The sequence below is a fragment of the Ostrinia nubilalis genome, chromosome 9 (genome assembly GCF_963855985.1).
Source record: "Ostrinia nubilalis chromosome 9, ilOstNubi1.1, whole genome shotgun sequence".
NCBI classification, from domain to species: domain Eukaryota; kingdom Metazoa; phylum Arthropoda; class Insecta; order Lepidoptera; family Crambidae; genus Ostrinia; species Ostrinia nubilalis.
The window spans coordinates 3,776,456-3,800,676 of NC_087096.1; the positions used below are offsets into that span (position 1 = coordinate 3,776,456).

General features: G+C 40.3%; 2 protein-coding genes across 2 annotated transcripts in view; both read right to left on the minus strand.

Moving 5' to 3' along the window:
- Positions 1 to 927: 927 nt before the first annotated feature.
- Positions 928 to 4,160, minus strand: LOC135074920 (sodium/potassium-transporting ATPase subunit alpha-like). Its single transcript, XM_063969294.1, has one exon. It carries the CDS (start codon positions 4,087 to 4,089, stop codon positions 1,048 to 1,050), a length of 3,042 nt encoding a protein of 1,013 aa, XP_063825364.1. The 5' UTR covers positions 4,090 to 4,160; the 3' UTR covers positions 928 to 1,047.
- Positions 4,161 to 4,762: 602 nt separating this feature from the next.
- The window catches only part of LOC135074764 (WD repeat-containing protein 81), a 36,370-nt gene continuing 16,911 nt past the window's right edge, over positions 4,763 to 24,221 (minus strand). Inside the window, exons 9-22 of the mRNA XM_063969147.1 lie at positions 20,403 to 20,571; positions 19,868 to 20,105; positions 16,495 to 16,570; positions 16,022 to 16,096; positions 14,946 to 15,119; positions 13,479 to 13,639; positions 12,423 to 12,686; positions 12,046 to 12,240; positions 11,408 to 11,615; positions 10,387 to 10,542; positions 9,792 to 9,926; positions 9,131 to 9,280; positions 7,972 to 8,078; positions 4,763 to 7,337 (exon numbers count right to left, since the gene is read on the minus strand). Of these exons, the coding sequence (XP_063825217.1) occupies positions 7,106 to 7,337; positions 7,972 to 8,078; positions 9,131 to 9,280; positions 9,792 to 9,926; positions 10,387 to 10,542; positions 11,408 to 11,615; positions 12,046 to 12,240; positions 12,423 to 12,686; positions 13,479 to 13,639; positions 14,946 to 15,119; positions 16,022 to 16,096; positions 16,495 to 16,570; positions 19,868 to 20,105; positions 20,403 to 20,571 (2,340 nt within the window). The 3' untranslated portion in view covers positions 4,763 to 7,105. The remainder of the gene's footprint in view (positions 7,338 to 7,971; positions 8,079 to 9,130; positions 9,281 to 9,791; positions 9,927 to 10,386; positions 10,543 to 11,407; positions 11,616 to 12,045; positions 12,241 to 12,422; positions 12,687 to 13,478; positions 13,640 to 14,945; positions 15,120 to 16,021; positions 16,097 to 16,494; positions 16,571 to 19,867; positions 20,106 to 20,402; positions 20,572 to 24,221) is intronic.

Below are 24,221 nucleotides of genomic sequence, written 5' to 3' on the forward strand. Positions count from 1 at the left end.
CCTGAATTTGGTGTTACATAATTAAGCACAAGATTGACAGTTTTCCCGCTCGAATCCTAACCACGTCTCCATATCTAAATAGGTATCTAAGTTCTACTAAGTCGTATTTTGGCGCAATGTAGGTCACATACATGGCTGTTATTCCGGTACCCAGGCTTGTGTGCGAGCGGGTTTAAAATTCATATCGGCCGCGCCCACCCGTGTGTGCCAGACACATAATTCTAGTAGCTGTGCATTAGCGCTATGTAAACGTAGTCCCTTCGCTCATTGCCCTCAAATCGTCAAGGGTCCCTCGCATTAGGTTCAAAATTCAAATGGTTAAGCTGTTACAAGAGATTAAATCATTAATGCATACTTTATCAGATTTGCTCAATATTTTTCACATCTTTAAATTACAATAGGAGGAAGAGGTCCAAGTTGGAAACCGATGGAAACCTCAAACAAATGAGATTAGATAGATATACCAAGGAAGGTTCAATCAGAGTGTTCGATCGCGTTTTCCTTATTGGTGAAAATCTATAAATAGTAAGTTTAATTAAGGTAACCACAGAAGAGCTTTTCCTTTTTCTCTACATGAAATTCTCTAATTTAAAAACGTACGTTTTACTTAATTTCTTTGAAAAATTTTACTTAATATAATTTACCTACCTACTCGATAGTCTAAATTTAGTTTGCTGCAGAAAGTGCGACGGGCCTAAGGCCGGGCGTATTCGCATATGTTGCAAGGACACGTTAGGTATTGCAATTTGAGATAAGCGGCATGCTGTAAGAATTATTTTAGCTCACACATGATACACTTACACAGACGAAAACCTAGATATCTGTGTCAAAGTAAACTAACTTTCCGATCTATCCGGCTTATTCAATGTTAGTATTCGCAAACCAATTTAAACTGCTACAGTAAATTGCCTTAAATATTTATTCCATTTTAACACGTGTAGAAACAAAATGAAATCTATTCATCACAGAGAAATAAAACTTAAATGTAAGCCCTAACTAAAATTCGCCTTAATCCAACCTAATCCACTTTCAAAATAACTGTTATTTTCAGTAATAAGTTTCCTCTTCGACCCATTTGGAATAATTGTTTCGTATTAAATATCGCCGGAATTCATCTCCGAAAATCATGAGTAGCATAAAAGGTAACGCTAGGAAGAAGTCATGCCATGCCAGGGGCTCCGTGCTGAATATCTCGTTGCAAAATGGCAGATACGTCACCAACAACGCCACAATCAAAGCCACCGCAATGCCCAAATTAAGAACATGGTTCTTCATCCCTTTCTTCAACAGCGAAACTCGTCTAGTCTTGCAAATTATTACATCTGATATCTGCGTCCAACAAATAGCGACGAAATAAGCCGTCTGCGCTTTTCTTTCTATTTTCTTTCTGTCAGGGTAATACCATTCTCTACCCAAGGTATCTTTGACAGACATGGTTGCCTTCTCCCATTCAGCACGAACGAACATCAGCGACGACGGAAAGAATCCGTCTTGAGCGAACACCACAAAGTACGCGTACATACCAGCAAAAAATTGGATCAAACCGATCTGGAAATAGGCCATGTATATCATAACTCTAGTTACGAGATGATCGCTTTGTTTACGAGGTGGAATCGACATAATATCCTCTTCCGAATCTTCGTACGCTAGGCTCATAGCGGGCAGCAAGTCAGTTCCAACATTCACAATCAAGATTAACATCAATGATAATGGTAAAGGCATGCCAAGACACGCATAAAGAATAAAAGGTAACATTTCAGGCGTATTGGAGGTCAATGTGTAAGCTATAGTCTTTTTTAAATTATCAAAAATTTTCCTGCCTTCTTCAACGCCCAGTACAATGGAAGAAAAGTTATCATCCAAGAGAATCATGTCAGCGGCCTGCTTTGAAACCTCTGTACCGGTGATGCCCATCGCGATGCCGATGTCTGCTTTCTTAAGCGCAGGCGAATCGTTCACCCCGTCGCCGGTGACCGCGACCACGTGATTTAAAGACTGATACGTCTCAACAATAAACAACTTCTGCTGGGGACTGGTCCGTGCAAAAGTTATTTCGTCATATTTTTGCTGCGCAGTTTTCAGATCAGTGACACTCATTTTACGAAGCTCATCTCCGGTAATAACTGCAGACCTGAACTGATTTTTAATATGCGGCGGGACATCGCTCAGATCGATGTGATGCTCGAAGGCATAATCATACGCAGTAGGCTGAGTGATTGTCCCACACTGGCGGGATATAGCCAGCGCTGTCACGGGATGATCACCTGTCACCATTATCACTTTTATTCCAGCTTGTCTGCAGAGAGCTATTGACTTTTCAATATTATACCTCGGTGGATCAATCATAGAAATTGCGCCTAAAAATGTCAAATCTTCCACTGGGAAATTTCTCTGCTGTGTATCGAATTGGTAGCCTATTGGATACGCAGAAAGGGGTAAATGGTAATCGCAATACCCAATAACTCGTTCACCCATATTAGCCAACTTGATAAAATTAGCTTTTAATTCCTTCTTCAACTGAGGCGTTAGAGATTGCTCGCCTTCATCGGTGTGCACCCTGGTGCAATATTCTAGGACAATTTCAGGAGCCCCTTTCATTATCAAGTAGTGGCTGTGCGTAGTTTGCATGTTGTGGATTGTAACTTGATACTTATAAGCCGAGCTAAAAGGTATTTCTGCTATCTTTGGATTATCTTCCCGTGTTTTACTCGCAGATCGGTTTAACTCCATATAACGCAATATCGCAGATTCAGACGCATCGCCCATAATCTTCCTTTTTTCAACCGGCAAATTCATTGTATCATGGGTAAAAACAGCTTTCAAATTAAGAGATGCGGCTAAACATAAATGGGCATAGGTAGAGTCAGAAACGTGAGTATGGTCTGTTTTGTCGAATATCTGAAAGTTACAAAACAGGTGGGACACATTCATTTGGTTTTCAGTGAGTGTTCCCGTCTTATCCGAGCATATACACGAGGTGGAACCCAACGTCTCTACGGCTTGTAAGGTTTTCGCTAAACAGTTCTTTTTCCTGAGTTGTTTAGCTGTTAGAGTCATGCAAACGGTTAAAGTGACAATTAAACCTTCAGGTACATTAGCAAGAATGATCCCCAGCATGTACTGCAGTGCTGATAGCCACTTTCTCTGTATCACAAATACCATTATAAAAAATATAATACCAAAAGTGAAGGCTACTCCACAGATGATTATAATAAAGTGAGTTATTTCTTTTGCAATCGGCGTTTCTTTCTTTTCCAATCCTGTAACTAGCCCTGCTATTTTACCAATTTGAGTCAATTCACCAATCGCTACCACAACGCCTTTGGCCGTGCCTTCAGTTATTGGACAGCTGAAATACGCCATGTTCTTGGATTCCAGGGGATTGGCGTGGGTCCATTCCGAGCGATGCTTTATAGGTTCCGATTCACCCGTCAATGAAGACATGTCCGTTTTGAAGTTTGAACATGATACAATCCGGACGTCCGCCGGGACTACCTCTCCGCCGTTCATTTCCACTATGTCACCTATAACCACGTCAACGTTGGGGATCACTTTCTTAACTCCTTCTCTGATGACGACAGCGTTCGGTGGCACCAATTTCTCGAAGCCGCTCATGACAGCTATGTTCTTGGCCTCGTGGTAGAATCCGAACAAGCCGGTGCCGATGACGATCGAGGTGATGACACTGCCCAAGTAAAGGTACTCCTTCTTGGAGTGCCCAGCGTCGTCGTCGGACACACAGAAGTAAGCGACGAAGTTGACGATGGCGGCGACCCACAGCACGCAGGGAAACCAGCCGAACAGGTTATGGCGGAAGATCTTGAAGTAGCTGTTGCCTCTTAGTTCCTTGAGGGCGTTGGGGCCGTGGGTCTTGAGTTGTTCCTCGGCAAAGCTTTCTGTGAGTCCAGTTTGGATGTTAGTTCGGTAAACGACTTCGAGTTGGGCGGGGGTTAGGAAATGGTCTCCCGTGTGCGTTTCCTCCTTGAGGAGGTTGAGCTCTGAAGCGATATCAGGTCCGTGGGCGAGGACGCTTGGGCGCCGCCCGCCCACCAGAGAGGTGCTTGAACGGCGGTGAGTTGTATGAGGCATTCTTTCAGCACAGTATCTTCATCCACACAAATATAAACATATTTGGTAATTTTTCAGGAATCAAATTGTAAGTTTTCTCACAGAAAAACGTCAAATCAAATTCCTGACAGAATTTTATGTTGACATCTGTTTGATTACGCTATAACGATGGAGGTACGAACATGGAGGTTATAGAAAACTCTTCAGAGGAAATACAGGGTGCTTGGCGAAAAATTTTAAGAGAGAAAGGATAAAAAAGTTCACGTACCTAGTTCAATGAGGGCTATCGTTTTTATACTTAACAGTTGGCACCCCTGGCGATTGACAGGACCTTACTCTATAGTGGGGCCATCTTGATGAGTGCAAATGCGATAGTCCTCCTACCAGTAGCGCTCACCAGTTGGTGCCACTGTCTTCGCTACTAGCAAGTGACAGGACCTTACTCTACAGTGGCGCTAACTGGTGAGCGCTAAAACGATAGCCCTCATTCAATACGAATACCAAGCGTAATTTTTAGAAAATCACGTTATTAAAGCAACTTTTTAGATTACGCTATCGGTTTCCTTTAAACCATAAATAATAGTTCCTTCATTCTAATTCGAGATAACATACACACCGCCTGACTCTACAACCTGTCGATATAGAGTATTTTAAATACTAGGGTAAGGATTAATAAAAAGGAATTAAACGACCATTTGATTTATATAAAATTCTTTTATTACAAAAAATACTTTCCACTAAATTATTTTTATACATTATTATTACATTTATCATATAACTCTACAATATTGCGGTGAACTAAATAGTAAATTATTGTTTTCATGCATAGCCCCGATACGGAAATTGCCCCCCCTGGACTGGGGATTGTACTGGACTGCAAGTTTGTTTTAGCTTAGTTAAATAATAAGTATAGGGTGTTTTTTTTAGAGGTATAGAACTTTAAAATGAAATAAAATATGTAAAAATATGTTTGATTCACATATATTGGTTTTGTTTAACAGATGTTCTTATGCCATTTATGCTTCAAAATGATTTCGGGCCAAAGGGCGCCACGGTTGCCTCAAATATAGCGTAATCGAGATGTCCAATTTTCAATGTCTTTTTCGAGCAACTGGGGCCATACATCGGCAATAACGAAACGAATGTTGGCATTGAATTCCGTAGTTTATCTGCGCAGTAGTGGACTTAAGATATCCCCAGAGAAAATAATCCATATGTGTGAGATCACCCGATAGTGGAGGCAAATTCAAAGATCCATCGAGTGAAATTATGCGCTCATCGAATGTTTCCCGCAATAAATTGAATGTGTCGCGTGCTGGTTGGATGGTAACACCATCTTGTTGAAACCATAGCTTTGCCACATTAATATCATTCATCTGAGGAATGAAAAGTTACGAAAATTACGTCGACCGTAATATGGACGTTTGTATGGAAAACTGAACCATGATTTTTAAAATACATTTTTGCACAATTTGCAAACGTTGCTCTGAAGAAATTCTATAAAATTATAAAATGGCAAAACCTACTGTCCACAAATGTACCACCAACTATCAAATTAATTATCACTAGAAACAGTGTAGGTAATCGATTTAAAGTTGTATACCTCTAAAAAAACACCCGTTATAATAATATCTGCATTTAAAAGCATCCAACTTTTTTTATAAAAAAATGTAATGTATTAAATTGTAATAACTAAATTTAAATGTAGGACGAGAAGGGGAAGTACTTAATTTAGTATTAATGAGTTAATATACCGCGAAAAAACTATAGGTATTTTTAATTAAAACATATTTCAATACTTCGAATTTAAATAACGTCACTTTTAATGATTCCCAAACTTGCAATCCACTAATATTAAATATCTAAAAACACGTGACTTATAAAACACTATAAATACTCTTCAACAAAACACTTTATAATATTTAACCCAATACTTTCTAATTATTTTCACTGCGTACTTTAAAGGCAAGATTGTTTCATAACTCCCTAGTAAAATGTTTTTGATTTTGCATTGCTTTTCAATAATAATGTAACTAGATTATATTATGCAGCAGTTTTTTGAAACTTGAGATCAATAAATAAATTCATGTAACCGAAGTTTTTTAACATAACTAGTGGAATCCAAAGGGCAAGGCAAGATATTCTGATACTATTGTCTTTTTCTTTTTTAAACATTCTTTTGGTATTAAACTGTAGTAAAATATTGACGATTGTGACATTGTTTGAAATTAATGATTATTAATATCTTTAATTTGATAGTATTTTCTTAGTGGTAACATTCGTTTTGTACTTTAACTATAATGTGATTGTTAACATAAAGCCTTCTATTTCTAATTATATTATATTCTTGTATAATTACTATGGTATTCGTTCGTATAAACATGGTATACAAATATTATTTTATAAAACGTAAAATGCTTTAAAAAGAAAATAATATATGGAATGTTCGCTGTCATTATTAAGTGAATAATCGTTTATATATTTTATATTATGTATTAGATACTGTATTACAGGCATTGCTGTTTAATACTTATGAAGGTAACATAAAAAGATTATACATTACGATTATTGTACAGTTTTACTATAATCTAAGTTTGGAATTACATTTTTACAAGTAAAATTAAGTATTTCGTAAAATATTATGCCTTAAAATAAAATCTGATCTTATGATACAATAAAATTAATAACATACAAATTGAGATCGCCTACAGAAGATTAGGAATTACAAGTTTTCAACAAAAAAAATATTCGTCAATACATAATGATTCGAGTGTTCAAATAATTTTACATTAATATAACTTTGGTAACAATAAAATAGGTAATATAAACTTAAAATATGCTTAATAGCCGTCTTATTTTTACATGCACTACAATATACAAAACTAAATATATTTAAATCTTACTGAGTAACTCACACTAAATAACTTGAATAATAATAAAAAACAACTTACCTTCACTTCTGTCAAAATAAATTAAATACGCGTTGCCGTTGATCCTTATCGTTCCGAATGTGTTATTCGAATCTCATCCTTATCCCTCAACAAAGTAAGCTGATAGTGCCGTTATCGCTGCCAAGCAGTAAGAGCCTGTTTAGCGGCAGCACTGCCATGCAAGTGAGCACTCCCTTGAAGGTGTCTGACCTTAGCTTGGTGCTGGAGAACGAAGCCTCCTGGTCAAGGGAGGTGTGGACGCCGATACGGTTGTTGGTGGTGCCTGATATCAGCTCGTTATAGTACACTGACAGGCAATGGACGGGTTCTGTGCTGCCTCTGCGGACAAAATAATTTGGTTAGTGGCAAAATTTGCTTATTTTCGGCCGCGGCGATAGAAACTGGCAATGTTTCTAACAAATAGAACGCAATAACATAAAAAAATAAGTTAGTCCTCTACTCAAGTGAGAATTTTTACAGATTTCAGGCTAAAAAATAAGTATCGAATAAGTTTAACTTCACAGATGTACAGATAACACCTCAGACTATACATTTCAGTCGCAAACTAGCGCCAATCATAACAACTTATGATTCCAGTGTTCAGTAGTGTACTGGTATGTAGCTGGATGAGAAATCGTCGTTACGTATTTGTTATCTCACAGAAATCAGATATTGTTGTAAAATAGCACTAGTTACAACTACTTGTGTCCGTATTTACAAACATTACTATGAGTTAAATAGAAAGATACGGGTCTTAACGCGACATTTATGGCTGCTATCGGGTCGGTGTCTTTCTATTTAAGTCGAAATGGAACGCGAAAGTTTAAAATCTTACGTTACTATGAGGTCTCGTGGACGCGTGGACGCACACAAACCATTCACAGAGCTCTATTCAATGCTGTGCGTTCGATTTGCAGCGTCATTTAAGCAAGCATCGTTTGTGAGTACGGGACATAGTTTCTGTGCAACGTACTTGAGATGCGCGATGAGCTCGCCGTCGTCGGGGCGCCACAGCGCCGTGACCTGGTCCAGCCCCGAGCTCAGGAGTCTGTGCTCGTCCACCACAGCGAGGCGAAGCACCTGGATATAAAGAGGGAAAGTTCGTAACTTGATGGAAACATGGTTTTAGGACGAATCTGGGTCATTTCTCCTCTATCAACAGGATTCAGTCACAATTTAGCAACCTGTCACGTTCATCCGGGGCCAGCGTTGATATGTCATCTTCGCTACGTAAATTCAAAAAACAAAGAAGAACGGTCATATGTGACCCAGGCCCGACAGAAACGAGACATACATCAGTTTTTTTTGTCATGTCTTAATTAGTTAAATTACACATTTTTTATTTTCGAAATCTATGTTTAACATCAAAATATTGCCCTTTTATTTTTATTTTATTTTATTTATTACGGTATACCAACAACATTACATACAAAGTAATTACATGAAAATCTTACATATAGAAGTTTAGTGTGTATGCATGCCAATAATGCCCTTTGTTTTTGTTCAGGCGTTACACAAAAACTAACACAAAATTAAGGTGTTGCCTTAATTAAAGGTTGCCTTAGCTTAATTTATTTATAAGGAAACTGTGAATGTATGGTGTATGTTTTGTTGGTTGTCCTTAAATAAATAAAACTTTGTATGTTGGATCTCTGGAAGTATTTAAACGGACGACGCATGATTTGAAAACAAACAAATGACACATGGCGGAGGTTGGGTCTAGTCGCTGCGATGAAATATAACCCTTAAGGTAATGCTTTTTTATTGATTGATAGTCTACATTATTCCTGAGTAACATAGGTTATGTCGTTTTGTGACAGATTGAGTTCACGCAAGCGAAGTCACAGCACTAATCAATAATGTTTTTTCCCATTTACCAATTAGGCTATCATCTTCCTTTAACTTTAACAAACGTCAAAAGTCTGTCAAACTCCATACCAAAAAAAACACCGATTATTTATCGTCATAGCTATGGTTTAGATTAGGTGGTGCAACTCAGCTTTAAAGTTCTAATTCTAATAACAGAAGCATATTATTGTGTCAGTACTTTAGCGTAACTACTTCACTAGACATAATTTGACTACTACGTTGAGTTTCGCGTTGTGCGATAGCGTTAAGAATGTGGCACTGACCTCCCCGTCGTGCGCGCGCCAGTGCGCCCGCGCGTGGCCGGCGCGCAGGTCCAGCACGGCCACGTGTCCGCTGGCCAGCCCGCACGCCGCCCAGCCGCCCGCCGCGCACACGCACAGGCAGCGGACTAGTGTGGTCGTGCTCATCGGCAGCTGTAGGGAAATATTTAGACAATTCTTTAGATGAGGCAACTCATTATGGCAAAACCAATACAAATCAGTACAGAAAATAAGTTATCACAGCTGTCACTACTTCGCCAGCTCGATTGACTTATAGTTATTAAAAATACTAAAAACAATATGTTACGATAAAAGTAAAATAGATTTTTCTGGGTTAGTATATACATACTTTGATATCATTGGTTTTTACTTCAAATCTTATGACGTGACCCAATGCCTATAAATTAAGCGTTTTTTGCGCAGTAAAAGTCATTTGCATGAGCAATTCTGAGGAGTGAGGTTGTTGGCTTAGTTAGTGATCGGTAGTAATAAAATAAAGATGCTGCAACCATTGCCCTGCCCCAAAAAAAAAAGGAAAATTTTAACTCTCAGGCGTCAATAGCAGTTAAAAAGAAAAAGGTAATTGAACATTTCTTTATCGGCAATCGGTATCAAAGAAAGAGATCATCCTAACATTTTAAAATTGCGAAACCATTTAACTTACCTTCAGATCATGCGTGTAGTTGCAGGCCCTTGCGTCGATGAACTTGAGCGTGGCGTCTGTAGTAGCAGCCAGCACCGTCGCGGAAGCGTCGCCCAGCGTCCGCACTATGCTCACGGGAGACTTTATGTTATCCAACTGTGGACAAACATTGACAAAAATGACAAAAACGCATCAAATCACCTAAATGAAAAGTACATTTTCGAAAACGGGGCGTAAAACTGCCGAATCAAGGTTTTCATACGAACATACTTTATCCCCCCTCCCCCTATTATACCTAATTGTATATTATACAAAATTATACAAAAATAATAACTTCAATGCACTTTCTATTTTGGTATACCAAAATTTACAAAAGGAAAACTTAAATAGACAAATCCGACCTTCATTTATCACAAGAAGTGAATCATTTTGAGCACTACGCGAAAAGGCTCCAGAAGTTCATCGCTGCCATAATATGTCATAACTACCATCTAGTGTCAATCTAATAGACCGCCAAAGCGCCATTACTACATCCTTTTAACTTTCCCGCAATATTAACCAGGATTATGGATACGCAAGAACTGTTGAGAATTTATTTTAATGTCGAGTCACTGACCTGCGACACCACACTCTCCATAAAGGGATCCCATATGTGCACCACAGAATCAGTAGAGACGGCCAGCCGCAGCGAGTCCAGGAAGGCCAGCGACAGCACGCCCTTTTTGTGGCCCGTGTACGTCCAGTTGCATTGTGTGGTTGCGTTGCCGTCACCCTGGGAAATAACGTTTTATTTTCAACGAGGTAGAGGTAAAAATCTATGCATGGAGTTTTACAGGCAAGTGATTTCAAGTGATCAATATAGCAAAACAGTAACTCTAGGTAAGCTTGTGTTTGTCATACAAAATCTGTGGAAGATTGATGTTTTTACAGCTTATTAAATTATGTCGATAACATGTGAAGTCAACTTCCTGCGCCCACGCCGACATCCATAGCTTGATTTGCTTGAGATCGAAGTGCAGTTGTGAAAATCCTTGGAGGGAGGCCTTTGTCCCGCTAAAACAATCGAACAGCACTCTTGGGCTAAACAAAGTGGTACTAACTGCCTAATTTCTAACACCTAACATATTGTTACCATTGTTTCACTTTTTTTTTGTTTCTGCTTCATGGCAATCTGTTTTCCAATAATAAGCCACTTCACAAAATAAAATTGATTTGATTTGAACGAATGATCACCTGGTTGCGCAAGCGACCACAGACGCACGCACTTGTCCTTGGATTGTTACCTATGTTTCACAAATAAACATTTTTGATTTGATTTCAACGAATGATCAGCTGGTTGCGCAGCGACCACAGACGCACGCACTTGTCCTCGGATTGTTACCTATGTTTCACAAATAAACATTTTTAATTTGATTTGAACGAATGATCACCTGGTTGCGCAGCGACCACAGGTGCACGCACTTGTCCTTGGAGTGTTGTGCCTATGTTTCACAAATAAACATTTTTGATTTGATTTGATTTGAACGAATGATCACCTGGTTGCGCAGCGACCACAGGCGCACGCACTTGTCCTTGGATTGTTACCTATGTTTCACAAATAATCATTTTTGATTTAATTTGAACGAAAGATCACAGACCTGGTTTCGCAGCGACCACAGACGCACGCACTTGTCCTTCGACCCGCTCATGAAGCTATGCTCGTTGTCGAGCGCGTGTAGCGACTTGACGGCGGCCGCGTGGCCCGCGAACGTCTGCAGCTTGATCTGCTTGAGGTTGAAGCGCGTGTCTTTATCCGGCCGCCCGATCTCGTGCTCCCAGTAGATGAGCCAGTCGCCGCGGAGGTGTCTGGAATTGATTTTGATCTTTATAGCAGAGGTTATAGCGGTCATTATACAAAAACATGTCACGCAGTCCGTTGCGACGACATTCGTCAACGCAGTGCTCGCGCAACGTCTGTAGCTTTTCTTTTTTTTATTTATTTAAGGCAACATACAGTCATGTACAATTACATTAATAGTAATATGGTAAAGATGAATATGACTAAAGACCAACTTATTGCCTGCCAGTGAGAGAATGAGTTGAAGTAAAGTGACGAGGAGAGGGGTAGGTGTAGCGGGATATTCTCCGAAAACATTCTTATGGCACAAGTACACTATGCGGGAAATTAGATACGTAATAATGTGAACACCATCTCGGTTACTTTCTTTTTCAGCCCACATAATAAGGGCATAATGTCTATTGGATTTTAGTAGAATAGAAATTATAGAAGTCTTACCTGTTACTCTTGATCCCATTGTCCATCTTGCACGCCACGACATCAAAACCGTGTCCCACGCCCGCTGCGCCCGCGCTCGCTTCCGTAGCGACATCTATCCTGTTTCCAACTAGAGTTACGTTGGAGCCGAAGCTGTTGGAGCTAGACATGTGGTCCATGACCAGGTCAGGCTTAGTGGGCGTGATGTCTACTGGACTATAGTAGTATAAGAGAAGTGTTTGCTTTTACCTATCTTTGCTCTGGAGAAAAGTCGGCTTTCCCCGGGGACAAACTTCACCTTCATTTGTTAGGTTTTTTAATTGACGGCCAAGCTGTAGATCCTGGTGAAATAGGAGTTGTAACGTTAAGAAGGAGAGGTGAGAATAGTCCCGTTTTACCTGTTGCTCTTGATCCCATTGTCCATCTTGCACGCCACGACATCAAAACCGTGTCCCACGCCCGCTGCGCCCGCGCTCGCTTCCGTAGCGACATCTATCCTGTTTCCAACTAGAGTTACGTTGGAGCCGAAGCTGTTGGAACTGGACATGTGGTCCATGACCAGGTCAGGCTTGGTGGGAGTAATGTCTATGCTCTTCCGGCTGATAGGCTCGTCACTGAAGGAGGTTTGCACCCGTTTCTCCGGGCGGGATATTAGCGGTGAACTGCGGAAGATTGAGATAGTTGTGAGGTCATAATATTTATTATGTTTTGCTATTTATTTATAGTACCTACAATCCTACAGCATTACTGGAGTTAAGAATTTATAGATGCGCAGGTGTAGCGTGACTAGAATTTGCAGATCTATGTGACCTTCAATCACATCGAATTACAGCAGTTTCAAACTAATAAGAGACCGCGTATTTTGGACTTAGTAATTAGTACCGAGCTGCAATCTCTCTCAATGAGGGTTTTCGCGTATGAAAAATCTGCTAGACGGCAATACGTAGACGTGAGGTCTAAATGCTGCATGATTGGTTATTTTTGACATGACATTGACAGATATGTCAAAATTCACCAATCACGTAGCAGTTAGACCTCATATCTACGTCTTGCCATCTAGTGGATTTTTCATACGCGAAAGCCCTCATTTTCACGCTGTTTTTCAATCACTGTAACTGACAGTTGACCTTGAAACTTACTGACTAAATTTAGCAGCTTAAGTCACAATAAATATGACTGGCAATGTCCCAATGTTAAAAACGATGGAGTGGACTGTATGTAGAGATAGGCCTGCCGGTGGTGATATTATGCTAGAAGCAAGGAAACACTCCAAAATAGGGCCAAAAAGGTATATTGCTCAAGACATTAACACTAGAACACGAGAGCCAGTAAAAGCAACTTCAAAATCAATCAATCTAAAAAAAAAGTAAAAAAAGCCATAAACAATATCAAAAAAGGATTGCTGGCCAAACTGCCAGCAACATCAGCTAACTGTACTATAACTATGATTTTACCTGATGTAGTGGCTCTGCTCGTATTTGCGACAAAGCGCTCGTATAGTGTCGCTGTTCTTGAGGCAGCGTTCCATGGCATCCGTGCCCACAAACTTGCTGAAGGTCGTGTAGGCTTTGTACGCCAGCTCGTCGTCAAACACCATGAGCAGTTCTTCTTGGGCCTGTGAATAGGTATTATGATAAAAACTTCTTGGATCTTTTAGCAGTGTTTGCACCAGGTAGGAAAGGTAATTGAAAAACATGTTTTTATTGTAACTGCTAATTTTTGATAGAGGTACTTTATATCCCTCATCCGTCCCCCAATTGAGCTCTAAAGAAGTCTTTTTTACCACATACCCAGTGGGTCTGGACACGTCTGGCATGGCGACATTGTGTGTTTCATTAAGGTTCATATTATTATACTGATATTATTATGAGCACAGGTCTGAGGTTTCTATGAAGTCATTTGGTAAAGTATTCAAAATCATCCTAGACCTCGATCCGAACCATTTGTCTTGACTTCATCAGAGGTGGGATAAAATTAAAGGCCTTAAACAGAAATGAATGAATAAATTATGAAATAATGAATAATTAACGAATGAATCTTAGAAGGATTAATGAATGAATGGTGAAGGAATGGACAAATGAATGGTAAAAGAATGAATGAATAAATGGTAAAAAATGAATGCTGAACGATGGATTTATTATAAATGAACGAATGGTGAACGACTAAGGCTGAGTTGCACCACCTCATTTTGACCGTAACTTTAACGATAACCGGTATTTTTTGTATGGAGTTTGACAGATTTTTGACGCTTGTCAAAGTTAAAGTAAGATGGTGCAACTAACACTATAGACCTCGACCCGAATAATTTTTCTTAACCTCATCAGAGGTGGCATACAATTAAAGGCCCTAACAATGGATGCTGAAAGAATAAATAAATGAATGGTGAAAGAATGAATGAATAAATGGTAAAGGAATGAATACTGAACAATGAAATGATCAACGAATGAATGGTGAACGGCTAAATGTATTCAATATACAGAAATTGAAATGATGAATTTTAATTTCTGTGACGGGTCTGGGTGTTACTATGTATAATATGTATGTATTTAAAAAAAAAGTATATAAGTAGTATATCCGTTAAGCTAGCACCCATAACACAAGCATATTAATTGCTTACTTTGGGGCTAGATGGCGCTGTGTGAGATTGTCCAAAGATATTTATTTATTACTAGCTTTCCGCCCGCGGCTTCGCCCGCGTGGAATTTTGTCTGTCACAGAAAAACTTTATCGCGCGCGTCCCTGTTTCAAAAACCGGGATAAAAACTATCCTATGTTCTTTCCCGGGACTCAAACTATCTCTATGCCAAATTTCATCAAAATCGGTTGCGAGGTTTAAGCGGGAAAGCGTAACAGACAGACAGACAGACAGACAGAGTTACTTTCGCATTTATAATATTAGTTGGGATTTATTAATATCTCACCGTAAGCACAGCGGGGTCGGGGATCCGGTCGCAGGGCGCCGGCGGCGTGCAAGCCAGGTCGGGCAGGTCGGCGCGCTGCACGCGGCCCTCGCGCACCGTCCACTCGACCGTCGACCCGTCGCGGCAAAGCTCTAAGAAACCCTCCGACCGAGCCTCCGCGGAATCCTCCGGTGGCTGTAGCGAAAAGAGATGGGTAACGATAATTAACTTTAAAAAAAAACCGACTTCAAATGCGTGAACACAAAAAAAAACTAAAAATTAAAAATATTGCGTATAAAAAAGTTCATCCCCAATTTTCCACCCTTGGGGGTGAAATGTTTTCTTCAAATTCGCATGAAACCACCCTTTTGATAATACCTATTCAACAAAAAAATAATCGTTCAAATTGATTTATAATCGGCGGAGATATTGCGTATAAAAAAGTTCATCCCCAATTTTCCACCCTTGGGGGTTGTTTTTTCTATTATTAAATTTAAATGGGACCACCCTTGAGGTATTACCTATACGCCGAAAAAAGATTTGTTCAATTCGGGTCATAATTGGCGGAGTTATCGCGTAACAAACAGAAAAAAAACATACGGGTCGAATTGAGAACCTCCTCCTTTTTTGAAGTCGGTTGAAAATAAAGCACGACTCGAGCGCGATCAGTGTGCTTACCATGAGTTTACGTTAGGTGTGCTCGCTAGCGAGTATGTCAAAAAAACCTATGAAGATTTTATTTCTTGAAAGTAGCCGCTAGGGGCGCTGCACAATGTGTCATACATTTAATGACATTTTTTACGCAGTTGCTAGCGAGCACACGTAACGTAAACTCATGGTAAGCACCCAGATCTGGGAGGCTGCGGAGAAATAGGGAGGGATTGTGTAAAAAGCTATTAGCAACGTAACTGCAGTGTAACTTGAACGAGATCAGCTCTAGGAAGCCCTCCGACCGAGCCTCCGCGGAATCCTCCGGTGACTGTAAGAAAAGAATGGGTAAAGCCAATGGCAACGAAAATAAAGTACGACTCGAGCGCGATCAGATCTGGGAGGCCGAGGAGAAATAGGGAGGGATTGTGTAAAAAGCTATTAGTAACGTAACTGCAGTGTAACTTGAACGAGATCAGCTCTAGGAAGCCCTCCGACCGAGCCTCCGAGGAATCCTCCGGTGGCTGTAGGAAAAGAATGGGTAAAGCCATTGGCAACGAAAATAAAGCACGACTCGAGCGCGAACAGATCTGGGAGGCTGCGGAGAAATAGGGAGGGATTGTGTAAAAAGCTATTAGCAACGTAACTGCAGTGTAACTTGAACGAGATCAGCTCCAGGAAGCCCTCCGACCGAGCCTCCGAGGAATCCTCCGGTGGCTACGGAGAAAAGTATGGATAAATCGCACCACTACTGCACCGCGAATGCAATGTGCCAACGGAGCGTGACTAAAGCGCAAAACGTAAGCGGCTTCAAACCAATTCACGTACATGTTGTGTACACGTGTTAAACAAAAAGTTAGTCGGATTAAAGCTACAATATTTTCTAGAGTCATATTACTAAAGTAATCATCTGCTCGCTTACCTTATCGGCATTAACTTCGTCTTGTTTGGGCCAGTTTTCTGTTTTCCCAGTCGCTTTGTCAAATGCCAAGAAAAACCTGTAGAAAAGGCTTGATTAGGAAACAAGACAAACATCTCGTTGTTTTTCTATACGTTAAAAATAATTAAACCTGTGGTTGATACTTTGTCTAAAATTTCACTCTATTTTTTATCCAGCGTCGGCGTTCGATAAACGTATGAGCAGGGCGTTATTGCGGCGGCGTCTGTGGCCTGCGCTGCAGTTAATTGAACGCTGCATTAGCACGTAGTAGCGTAGACGTCACACAATTTTATTGTTGCTCGGCGCGAGTGGCGGGGAGAGGTCGGAATCGGAGACGAACAATATTATACTGGATACCTCAGCAACTCAGCAAAGAATCACTCAGGATTAACGCCGGCGTATCAGGAGAAACAAATAAAGACAATTTTGAAATAAATCAAATAATGCAATGATGGATATAATTTTTCTCAAATTCACATGCCCGCTGCGCTAGTGATATAAGCTGCACTTCTCTTTAAGGCGATTAGAGTCCTCAATGACCTTGGGCGTTTGACCTTCACGCCGCGAGCAACACCCGCGTACCCCGCACCAAAAACTCCGATTTGACACCGATCAAAAATACACGGGCATAGGTAGATACAGAATAGAAGCTCTTTCTTCATACATTACTGCCTATTATTTTAAACTTAAATTGATGAACCTTGATGTCGGTGTCATTTAACTTAGGCGTAAAGGTATTTAATAAAAATAACAAAATCCATGAACATTTTGTACGGGATAAAATTTTATTTTATTTTTCGTAATTTTCTAATGCTTTTGTCGGTTCAGTCGTTCTCGAAATTTGAACAAACCTATTGGAACGCATTAGTACCTAGTATTATCTATGGCCTAAAAAAGCAAATGTTTCTGCTTTTGTCTATTGTCATTCTCTCTGTGTCACTTATGAAGAATAAACTGAAAATGTATTTGTCTTTTTATTAGAAATCCTTCATCAATTGATTGAGTTAAAATTTCGGATATACATGTAATTCGGGTGACAATGCAATATTGTGATGACATGGAGCTGATCTGATGGTAGAGCTGGAATGCCAGTGGCCCCATAGCAACTCCGGGATTAAACGATTCCATCGAGTTTAGGCTCGTTTGATTTGTATTTATTTATTATTATACCTAAATAATTTCATTACAATTTTCTAAAAATGCACAAAAACTTAAAAATCTTGAAAACGGTGATATTTTTACTGGGGTCAAAATTGGACGTTAGGGAGACCATGGCGAGGCCTATCGATGGTTGAAGGGTTATCCATTGTTTTTGGGACACCCTGTATAAGCAAGTACCTAATGTTATGTAAGTACGCTACTTTGAAAATCATGAGTCTTCAATTCTCTAAGGTAAACTGCAGGGTCTGATGATGGAGCTGGAATGTGGCCATAAGAATAGGCTAGTTTCTTAAAAAAAGATTTTTGGTCCGTCAATTTTACATTATCAAAAATATTGGACACAGGATATTTTTATTTGTCAATTAAACAAGTAATTACGAAGATATGATGCGATGAAATTCCGCGTGACGACACAAATCGCCACATTTTTAAGCATGCCTTGACGTCATGTGCCTCATCTTCTGAACTTTGGTGCGCTTCATCTCTTTAAATTTTCATAAGTTTAAAAATGTGAAAAATACATTTAGAGTTTGTTTTTGGTAGGTTCACCGACGGACTAATTCAAACTCTTGCTACTTTCTTGCTTTATCCACGAAACATCCCTATTCTTCGAAATTATTACGATCTACAAACGGAAAATCTCTGCTACTACGCCGCAGTAAATTCCCCATCATAAATAAAAATATTTTTTTTAAAACAAGCTCTTGTATGCTAATAATTTTGGTTTCATGACATGCTCTTAAAATTCATCACCTTATAAGAGGATTTCAGTTATTATCTGCGAAACTTTTTAATAATATAGGTACGTTTCATGGTTAGGTAATTTAGGGAAGTTTATTTGCACTTAACATGAAAAATATGGTATCAATGTACTGTGTACCTATGCACCTTCAGTGGCAACAACAAGGTCTACTGAGTACCTATAGTCTACTAAAGGCATGAAATAGATTAATTTCACTAAAAATTAAAACCAACTCCAAAACGACTCACCAAAAGGTAGGCTGCCACCGACTCCGAAAAAGGCTAATTTTGTAATCAGTATCCAAAATTTTTAATAAGCTCTATAGAACAATTCAATACCACTTTATCTTAATTTTTTTTAATGTGACAGGAGGCAAACGAACAAACGGTTCACCTGTTGGTAAATGATTACCGTCGCCCATAGACACCCGCAGACCCAGGGGCGTTACAGGTGTTATTTTTAATTGTGGTATTTTCGCGAAGAAACATATTAAAAATATAAATTGTTTTCTTCACGTAAATCGATTAAGTTACAGATTCTGACTAGCTCCTGATTTGGATACTGATTGCAAAGGCCTAGTAAATAAATAACGTAATAATTTTTCTACTTGTATTTATCTAGTGCAGTTGTTTTGGAGTCAATTATAGTTTTTTTACACTAATAGATTCTATTCAGGTAGAAAATAGCGTCTGAGCGCGTCATAATTCAATTGTATCATCTGACTGCACGTACTCTATGAACAATTCTGACATAAAATCTATTGTCGAACAAAAGCTGGGTTTCACCATCTTACTTCAACTTTGACAAGCGTCAAAAGTCTGTCTAACTCCATACAAAAAACACCGGTTATCGCCAAAGCTACGGTCAAAGTTAGGTCACGTCAGGTGGTGCAACTCAGCCAAAGAAAAAATTCATTTTGATCGCTAATGTCAGTTTGCAGCGAGTGACACAACCTGCCCGTCTGAAGGCCAGCGGCCGACTGCCGCCCGCACCCCGCGAAGGCCCCCTCAACAGCAAAACGTTCGGAATTTATCAAAAGTAAAATTTATGAATGAAAGTAATGTTCGATTGAAAAACGCAACGTGTCATTTAAAGATTAAAGAATTCCTAATCTATTCGTGCAAAAATCTTTTAAATTAACATAGCCGTTTTGGAGGAGTAGGGAATTTAAGTAAAAAATCGATGTCCCGTATTTATTTTTTTAATCCAAAACAAAGAGACGTAGCGAAAATTCAAACGTCACAAATGTAGTCCTTGAACTGTTGTATAACATATATTTTTTTCAACTATTTCTATCCAGCAGTAAAAGAGGAGTAGGCTTTACAAAATGCCCATTTGGCGCGGATTGAGGACTCTAATCGCCTTAACATAAGACCACATTAATTGTACCACACTATCTCTGTGAATAAATAATTTTGGAATCTTTGATTTTTACTTTTATTTTTCACTCACCGCTGCACGGCGTGCACGCACAGATGGCGGCGCGTCATCTCGGGCCCGACGCGCAGCGCGAGCGCGTGCAGCGCGCCCAGCAGCTTGCGGGCCAGCGCGCCGCGCGCCGCCGCGCCGCTCGGGTACGACGACCGGCTGGTGGACGCCAGGCGCAGCGCTGGCTGCAGGATGGACTTCAGGAATGTGTCCTGGAAACGTATCGGTCGATAAGCACTTCTGTCCAGTAGCGGCGTAAGGCCTCAGCCTCGAGTTTAGCGGGCAGCGGGGCGGGAGCGGCGGCGGCGCGGGAGCGGCAGGATCTTATGCGTAAAATCAAATAGACCGGTTCTCGAAAACAGCGGCGCGGGAGCGGGCAACGAGCGGGCAGCGCACTCCTTCTTTTGCCCACAATAAATCGAGCGTTAGGAATAAATTTGAATCGAAATAAAATTGTCGCCGTTGTTCAGACATTTCGTTTGCGAATAAAAACAAATATCTCGACAACACAACCCCGAACACAACACTTCGCCGCTAAAGCGCCGCGCGAGCTGCCCGCTTGTTTCGAGAACGGGTCTGCGTTGCCCGACACGCAGCGCGAGCGCGTGCAGCGCGCCCAGCAGCTTGCGGGCCAGCGCGCCGCGCGCCGCCGCGCCGCTGGGGTAAGACGACCGGCTGGTGGACGCCAGGCGCAGCGCTGGCTGCAGGATGGACTTCAGGAATGTGTCCTGGAAACGTATCGGTCGATGAGTACTTCTGTCCAGTAGCGGCATAATGGAATGGATTGTCTTTCAATCTTCGAATCTGTAGGTAACCCCAAAATCCCGGGGGGTACCAGGGGGTGCCTTAGGACTTATGACGGGGGATGGGGGGGTGATCGCCCCGACCCATGATACGCCGCCACTGTCGGTAAGTTCTTCTGTCGTGACAATGCTCGAGTGGGTCACAGTCTTCTGCGCGTCAAAACATTAAAGGAGTCGTCACTTTGCTTGAGTGGGTCACAGTCTCGAGTCAAAACACGAAAGGATTGATGAAACATTAACAGCAACATAAATATGAATTTCCAGAGCCATTACGAAATGATTAAAAACACAATAGGATTATCACAATTTAGCCGATCATACATTGAACGATACAACAGTGGGGTACGACGACCGGCTGGTGGACGCCAGGCGCAGTCCTGGCTGCAGGATGGACTTTAGGAATGTGTCCTGGAAACAGGGTTCGAAATTATCAAGATAATTACGCTTCATGATAATTATCGGATAATTATCAGATAATTATCGGATAATTGAGAATGTTACTAGGTATGCAAAATCACTTGAAACCTATGTTACAGTTAGGCTTTTACATTTACAAATACATTAGTTTTTATTTCATTCAAAAATACCCAGTAGTTATGATTTTATAGGCATTCAAAGTTCGCTTAAATATTGAGTCCCGCCGACGGTCACGTGACCCCGCGTGACGTACATTCACAGTGTCCGCTCACTAGAAAACGGATATAAACATACTTAAATACATTTTTTTTTGTAAATACAAACTTATTATACATATTAACACCCAGACCCATCACAGAAATTAAAATTGAACCAAACCCAAACTTGATGCGATTGTGTCGTTTTATTGCGAATTACCTTCCAGCTCCATCATTAGACCCTGTAGGAGATTGGGATAGGAATGGGATGGGATACCTTCGATTGAGCAGACTCCACAGGACGGTCCAAGCTTGGTTCTTCTTTCACTTTCACAAACACTTGAATTTTTATTGAGATGAGTTTAGCGCGCGATTTGGGTTTATTTGAATTGGTTTATTTTGGATACTTATTTAGTATTAACGCCCAGATAGGTAGGCGAAGCGGCGCGTTGCGATGCGAGAGCGAGACTGAAGGTGGGAGGGAGAGGATAGGAAAAGGACTGTCAGAATGAGTGATAGAATAGTGTGACATGAGTTTGAATTGCATGAGGTTTTAATGCTGGCGCGTACAACTCCCCCGGCCTAGAGGTCTTCCTCTAGATTGAGTAGCGTTTGTAAAAAAAAAGTTAAAAACGTAAAAAAACATGCGTTAGAGAGAACTAAACGAGTTAAATTAGCGTTAAAGTTGTGTTAAATTAAAGTTAAGGTTAAAATAAAGTTAAGAACATTATTTGAGTTACTGTAAAGGAAGAGGACAAACTCTAACTACAGGCCGAACATAAGTACCGGTTGCAGTGCGAATCTTTAAGGTGCGAATGATTTTGTCCTTTCCGGGATATACTTCCACAACCACACCCAATGGCCAACAAAGAGGATGCGCATTGTCATCTTTTATAACAACAACAGAGCCCACATCTATCGGTTTGGTCACCGTATTCCACTTTTCACGGCGTTGTAGAGAAGTTAAATACTCCTGACTCCAGCGACGCCAAAAGCTTTGCACTAATTTATTGACTAACTGATAACGCGTTAACCGATTGTCAGAAATATCAGAGACATTCTCTACTGGTAAGAATTTCAGTGGAGTTATATTGAGAAAGTGATTGGGAGTGAGAGCGGATATATCAGATGGGTCAGAGCTAAGAACACACAATGGTCTACTATTCAATAAGCCTTCTATTTGTACAAGTACAGTGTTGAACTCTTCGTATGTTAACACTTGAAGACCAATAACTTTATAAAGATGCGTTTTTACATAACGAACATTTATCTCTGTGATGCCGTTAAAGTGCGGACCATATGGTGGACTATGAAGAAACTTAATGCGTTGTTCAGCCAAATGTGAACTTAAATAATTTTTGTGAGAGTCAGATTCTAAAAGAGCGTAAATTTCGTCAAGCTTGCGTTTAGCGCCAATGAAGTTAGTACCTCCGTCGCTATATATCATGGAAACGGGGCCTCTTCTACAAATGAATCGACGAAAAGCGGCGAGAAATAGATCAGAGCTTAAGTCTGAAACTAACTCTATGTGTAGAGCCTTAGTTGTAAGACAGCAAAATAAACAAATATAAGCCTTCTGGCTTTTAACACCTCTGCGGCGAATGTGAGTAATAAAGAAGGGACCTGCATAATCGACTGATGTATAAACAAAAGCTTTAGCTTCTGAAACGCGGAATGATGGCAAGTCGCCCATAAGAGGGTTTGTAGATTTAGGGTTTAAACGAAAACAGATATTGCATTGATGCACTCTTTGACGTACTAAGTTACGTGCGGAAAGTATCCAAAATTTCTGTCTAAGCAGACTGAGTAGAAGTGAAGGACCAGTATGTAAATTACATACATGAAAGTAATCAACTAAAAGTTGAGTGAAGCGATGTTTAGGCGATAGAATGATTGGATGCTTTTGTCCATAGTTGAGTTGAGAGTGAGTGAGTCGACCTCCGACACGAAGTATATTATCAGAGTCAATGAAAGGGTTAAGTTTAAGAAGCGATTTGTTAAAGGGTTTATTATTTTTAATTGCGTGCATATCTTGAGTAAAAAATAGTGCCTGTATATGGCGTACTAAATAGAGTTCAGCGAGTTCTAAATCAGAGGATGTAACCACTCCGTCTGAACGTAGTATTTTAGCGAAGCGTAACACGTACACAGTAGCGCGTAATAATTTTGGGTACGTGGAAATGCGATCAATTAATCGATCGAAAGGGTGAGAGTTCGATTGAGAGTTTGTCTCTGAAACAAGAGCGATAGTTTTCTCTTCCAGTCGAACACTGTTAGATGAAACTTGAAATGGCTCGATAGGCCATTGCGAGATTGGCTGAGCTGTCCATTGAGGAGAGTGAAACCAATTTAATTGATTTAATAATGCTTTAGGAGTTACAGGTCGCGATATTACATCTGCAGGATTTTCATTTCCATTAACATGATGCCAAATTTTTGCGTTGAGTTTCGAATTAATTTCAGTAATTCTATTCGCAACAAATGTGTGAAATTTGTACGCGGGAGAATGTATCCACGTGAGAGTGACAGTCGAGTCTGAAAATGCGTAAATTGAGTTAACAGCATAACGATTCTCTATACTATCGCGAACCGATAATAAAAGATTTGTTAAGAGCAGCGCTGCGCACAGTTCAAGCCGCGCAAGAGATATTTTCTTTAAAGGCGCGACGCGCGATTTGGATGCGATAAGAAAGACTTCACCGGGTGAATCTGCATCAGAGCTCACGCGCACATAAACTACAGCTCCGTAGCATACTTCGCTGGCGTCCGCGAAGCCCATGATAGTGACGTGACAACCCGCGGTGATCCCTATATGACGAGATATTTTTAATTGCGATAAATAGTTAATCTCACTATCAAACCGATTCCATTTATTTTTTATTGAGTCTGGAACTGGCTGGTCCCATTCAAGTTCGCGCTGCCAGCATTCTTGAATTAAGAGTTTGAGAAACGCTGTCACAG

What these genes read in the sequence shown, in the direction of transcription:
- LOC135074920 (XM_063969294.1), bottom strand. Translation starts at nt 4,089, where the DNA reads ATGCCTCATACAACTCACCGCCGTTCAAGCACCTCTCTGGTGGGCGGG.